Source organism: Anneissia japonica, unplaced genomic scaffold (assembly GCF_011630105.1).
Source record: "Anneissia japonica isolate Jap-2015-1 unplaced genomic scaffold, ASM1163010v1 scaffold172582_len1462937_cov174, whole genome shotgun sequence".
NCBI classification, from domain to species: domain Eukaryota; kingdom Metazoa; phylum Echinodermata; class Crinoidea; order Comatulida; family Comatulidae; genus Anneissia; species Anneissia japonica.
This window is the reverse complement of record NW_022725666.1, coordinates 486,622-492,388: the sequence shown is the minus strand read 5'-3', so window position 1 is coordinate 492,388 and position 5,767 is coordinate 486,622. Positions and strand designations below refer to the sequence as shown.

The following is a 5,767-nucleotide window of genomic DNA, read 5'->3' as shown; positions in this document are numbered from 1 at the left end:
ATCGATGATATTTTTGTAGCAAGAAAATGACATATAGGGGAATTATTTGATCTGGCTTTGGCTTAAAAGGATGCGACCATAAGCTTTCTTCGTGCATTGACGTCTAATCCTAGATCCCAGTAATATATCAATATGTACGGTGAAAATGAACATAAGGTCTATTGTAATTCGTTTACCTTTGTATCTGGCAAAAAAAACAAAACACACAAGCAAGTCGGTCACGTTCATATAGGTCTATTTTTTTACTCAATCATTTTGGCACTGATTATTATGCATATTGTATATATTATTGCTTTTGTTTTGTTAATATTATTGCTGTTGTTAATGTTGTTTAAAGATTCGTACGGCGGATAAACAATAGTGCTGTATAATAGATTTGCGGTACACCGTGTACTGTGCAGTCAAAAGCTCTGTTCTGAAAAGAGCAGGGATGTGTTGAGACTATTTTAATAATATTAATAATAATGATGATAATAATGATGATGATGATGATGATGATGATGATGATGATGATGACGATGATAATAATAATAATAATAATAATAATAACAATAATAATAATAATAATAATAATAATAATAATAATAATAATAATAGTAATAATAATAATAATAATAATAATAATAATAATAATAATAATAATACAGTCGTGTACTTTTACGTTTGGCATAGATTGAGATTGTTCTATTGCTACTATGATATTAGTATTATTGTTGTTCCTGGTATTCAATCATAACAAGTATTAAGTTTAGTAGTAATATTATTAAGCCTATTCAATATTAGGCCTATCTATTACTACTTGCAACTACCAGAAATAATAATAATAATAATAATAATAATAATAATAATAATAATAATAATAATGATAATAATAATAATAATAATAATAATAATAATAATAATAATAATGTTAATATTATAAACAATAATAATAATATAATAATATAAATAACAACAACAAAAATAATAATAATAATAATAATAATAATAATAATAATAATAATAAATAATAGTTATTGTTATTTTATAAAATGGATTTTTAGAAACATTGAAAACGGTTTTATTTTAAATATTGGAAATATTTACAGTAAATAAGACTTCCTTTTTTAAAGTTCCTGAGTTAGGTTTACTATTACAGCTGAGATAGCTAATAGCGCCTGAGAATGCATTGGTTACGCGTCGCACGGGCTGGCCAATCACATGATTGATTATATATAATGTTAGCGTTTCCCTCGACTCTTCATTTACAACCCCAATCAGAATAATGAATGTACAGTTTCAATATAATGGGACAACACATCCAACAATACATCAGGTCACTCAGGGGTGCTCTTTGTGAGCATTTTAGTTGATACTCAAATTGAACTATTACTCAGTATTTTCAAGGCTAATTTAACCAGGGAAAGTTTTCATCTTTCTTATTTCAAGGTCATTAAACTGGATACATTCTATCCACTTGAATAAGCCTACAATTAGAGCAATTTCATTTTCAATGCTAAAACGAACATTCATCCGGTAATATTTACAAGAGTAATTAAGGTAGAAATCTCGCGATCCAGAATAGCAAAAATCGATGCGAACGCTTGTGGCGTCCATATTTTGCATTCTGTATTGTAACGATTGTGGAAAAAGAACACATCCGCTAGAGTACAGTATTGTATATTAAAAAAAAAAAAAAAAAAAAAAAACCATTCACTACCAGTATTGCATCATGGGATATTGTGTACTTAGCTATGAAGAGCGCTTCTTTAATTTCAATGTCAAACAATTTATCAAACGCAATGCTTAAGCTGCGATCAACATCATAAATCACCACTTCGGATGAATATTTCATAAATCAGCTATAAAAATAGATAGGATTAAAGTACATTGTCTACATTTTTTAAATAGCAACTCAAACGAATCAATGAAAACAAAATAACAAGTATGCACTCATTAAACACTTTGAAATATCTGACCTATTAATAGAAAAATGTGCCCTGACATACATTTTGTACCATTTAGACCTAAATGTACAACCACACCGAATCCGAATTCTCGGATCGGAAGGCCTACCGAACCGATTACAAAATCGAACCAGTGTGTAAGAATAGGAACGCTGGCGTTCAGTACATGATCGGAACGCGGTCCGAATCTGATGTGAATGCAGTTTAACTTGCGTCTACCTTCGACTGCGAAATGCATTAATTTCTATATATGTCATACAATTAAATCTATATTAGTTGGTTTTACAGCAAGAGACAGCTACCGATATTAATCAAAAATCGGATGAGGAATTGAAGACTGCAAGCGTTGCTGTACTGTTGCCCGTTAAGTCGGTCATACCATTGTCATACGCAATGAGGTGTGTTTGGCCGCAGACTCTGTATAATGAAGTATAGTAGATCGTTATTCGATATCCAAAAGACATGAACAAAAATAAATAAATAAATAGATAAGCATGGGATATGTTTGGTCAGACATGTCTGGCACAAGATGTAATAGTCTGGTATATCGTATTCGTATCTGAGAAACATATGAAATGTTTGATCAAATACGACTGAAGCAAATCCGATCAAACACTTACCAGTGAGCATAGAATACATCTTGTCCAACAAGATACGCAACAATTTGGTATATTGTTTGTTAAGTCTGACAGAAGAATATGATAATGTATTCCCGCCTTTTACCCTCAACATCCGAAAGCCATGTATGTTTGAACAAATGAGTCTGAAACAAATCTGATCAACAATTTTCCACATAAAAGGCAAACAAATTATAGTGTTTTTCCAACAAGTGGATACAGTAGTCTGGTGTATTGTCTGTTAAGTCTGATAGACAAATATGATAATGTATTCCCGCCTTTTTACCTCATCATGGCACATCACATCTTTGATCAAATAGGCATGTGTCTGATATGATCAAAATTTTCCAATTAGTATAAAATACAAACAAATTAACGTGTTTGTCCTCTTTTCTTTCTTATATCTTCAGATTATTTCTGAAAATGTCGTATTTTGATTAATATGCTATACATAATGCAAGTATATATAGTTGAGATGATTCGGAAGATGAAAATACTATATTGATCGCTCCTACGATATCTGTGTAGATTAAATTGATTTTCTAACTGGAAAGGTGAGTTAATACCGTACGCATTTTAACCAATATACCAATTTGACTTCGTGGCGAATGCAAATGAATGAAATATATATATATATCTTTATATATATAGTATATACTTATATTTACAAAATAAAATCAACCGTCACCGGGACCCATTCCACCCCCAGATCCACCACCTTTATATGGGTAAGTCACAGGTATTTGTCAGATGTACCTTGGAAATGTAGACAGCATTTAATACAGAAGCCAAATTCACTTCTGCATATACATATACATATACAGATATACATATATATATACCTATACATATATATATATATATATATATACCTATATATATATATAGGCCTAAATGTATGTGTGTGTATATATATATTAAGATATCAAGGCATCTTGGCAAAAACCAAGAAACAGAAAATAGTGCAATGAATAAATTTGAAGCGAATGGTAGTAGAAGAAACTGACAAATACATGTTTTTCTGGCGTCAAGGCACCATTTAAATTCTTACCTTTTTAAAGATGTAATGTCCCCAAAAAATTATATAAAAATCATAATAAATAATTTTAAAATTACCTGCTCATGTTGCAGTAACATACACATTATTAACCTATTGAATTATTATTGATTTAATCAATCTATTAAACAATCTATTAATAATCTGTTTATCAATCTATTATTGAATTAAATCAATGTGTACACTGATTTGTATACGGTATTATTCTAAAATTAATATACTTCCATGTGACTGGAAATGCTTTTATTAATCAATTTTCGCTGTAAATTTATGGGTAAATATTTTATTATTACACTAATTTCTATGTTCAAGTTGATAATTTTTAAAAATATAACATACATATGTTATATTACTTCAAAATTAGCAAATTCATTAAAATGATTTTTTATGATTATTTTTGTGATCTTCTATGGAACAAAACATCTTTAAATTTTTCACTTTCTACTTAAAAGCTGTTTTTCTGTCGTTAAAAGTTGTAATTTATGCAACAACAGGATTTTATCATGCAGTGTCCTGTTATTAGCTTGTTATTTGGAAAGTATTAGAATACGATCCGTACGTTCACTCGAAGTTTACGGTTTACAAATTAGCCGTTGTCCGTGTTTCGTTAGTGTTCATTTCTTCGCTGGCTCTCTGGTAACTTCCACGCGACGGACAGTTCCATCCGCGACACAGTGAACAATATGTATCCGAGAAGGCCTTGGTGTACCGGGGGCTAAGTGCAGTGTAAACAAGAACATTTGTGGCAGAATTCAAGTAAGATAATGAACGGGCTGTATCACCAATAAATCTAGTTGTCAGTTCATGAGAAACATTCATCTGGCCAGGTTTTAAAATGCTCACAAACATCCAAAAAATAGACATGATTTCAAAAGGCGCCAATAACACAAAGAATAATATTCCGTTAACAATCAACATAATTGTGATTTGGTTCCGTCGTTTGGTGCTGTCAACGAGCGCGCTGTCACTGCGTTCGATGTTTCGTTCCCTGATCTTTAACTCCCTCAATATTCTGGCGTAAAGGAAGACGTTGAATATGAATGCCGCAAAAAATGGCCAAGTTTGAACACAGTACGAATAAATACTGACGCTTTGATGAACTGAGTGACACATGCCAGCTGTAAGAGCCATATCGTTGTCACCTTTAGGCAAGTAAAAGCATAATTCTAAATATGTAAAACTACTTGGTACAAACGTTAACGCTAGTAACACGGACACCACCATGTTTATCAGAATATAGTTTCGCGCGCGCTGTTTAGCGGTCACCTTTCCGCTAAAGACCTTCGTCGGACGACACACGGCGCTATAACGTTCCACTGAAACTAATGTGACAAATCCGATCGATGCAAAATACGTCATATTAAAACTGAAAGCAAAGAAGGCGCAGCCAAACCTGCCGTACAAACTCCCTACTTTAGCATGTGGTGACATCAAATAACAAGATACCTTGTCACCAACAGTAAATAAAAGGAATAAGATATCAGACACGCTTAATGATACTAAATAATAGTTAGTGATTGTTCGCATATAGGCAACGTGAATAACCACGTATATGAACGCTAAATTGCTGACAAGTCCAACGAGTAAAAGCGTGGGAAAAACAACAGACAGAAATACGGTCTCGGCACTAGAATACACGAGAACGCTCAGTTCCTCTTCGGTAACATTAAAACACTCTTCATTATACGCCATTGTACTTGTTAGTTTAGCAAAACTCACCTAAAGAACCGAATCGTTTCCAATGCAAATGCTTGCTACCGAATTCCTACTAATCCTTGGCATGGGCGTACGTCAGCATAGCGAGCGACGTAGAACGGAGCAGATACCGTACGACAGATATTTCTAATACTTAGGATTTTTACACCCGCTTATCTGTTTATGGTGTTTCACAAAAACATCTGCAGAGAGAAGTAAGTTTCATCCTCGGTGCTGCACTTGAACGGTCTGGCACTGATACTCACGTCCGAGCTTATTATAGACTCACGGTGCATAGTTCATGTGACGTCACGATTCTCAAGTCGGCAACTCGCTCTCCTGCTATCCGCAGAAGACATGGACAAGATGCGGTAAGTTTACTTGATCAGCCGTTCTGATGAGGCTGACGAAGCCGTTGAAGCCAGGTGGCATGAATTTCACCAACAGATTAA

General features: G+C 33.0%; 1 protein-coding gene across 1 annotated transcript; it reads right to left on the bottom strand.

Annotated features, from left to right (window-relative positions):
- Window positions 1–3,469: 3,469 nt before the first annotated feature.
- LOC117112834 (neuromedin-U receptor 2-like) lies at window positions 3,470–5,341 on the bottom strand. Its single transcript, XM_033256019.1, has one exon. The coding sequence runs from the start codon at window positions 5,310–5,312 to the stop codon at window positions 4,200–4,202; it is 1,113 nt and encodes a 370-aa protein (XP_033111910.1). The 5' UTR covers window positions 5,313–5,341; the 3' UTR covers window positions 3,470–4,199.
- Between the last annotated feature and the right edge of the window lie 426 nt (window positions 5,342–5,767).

Coding starts and splice junctions, on each gene's coding strand:
- LOC117112834 (XM_033256019.1), bottom strand. CDS start 5,312: ATGGCGTATAATGAAGAGTGTTTTAATGTTACCGAAGAGGAACTGAGC.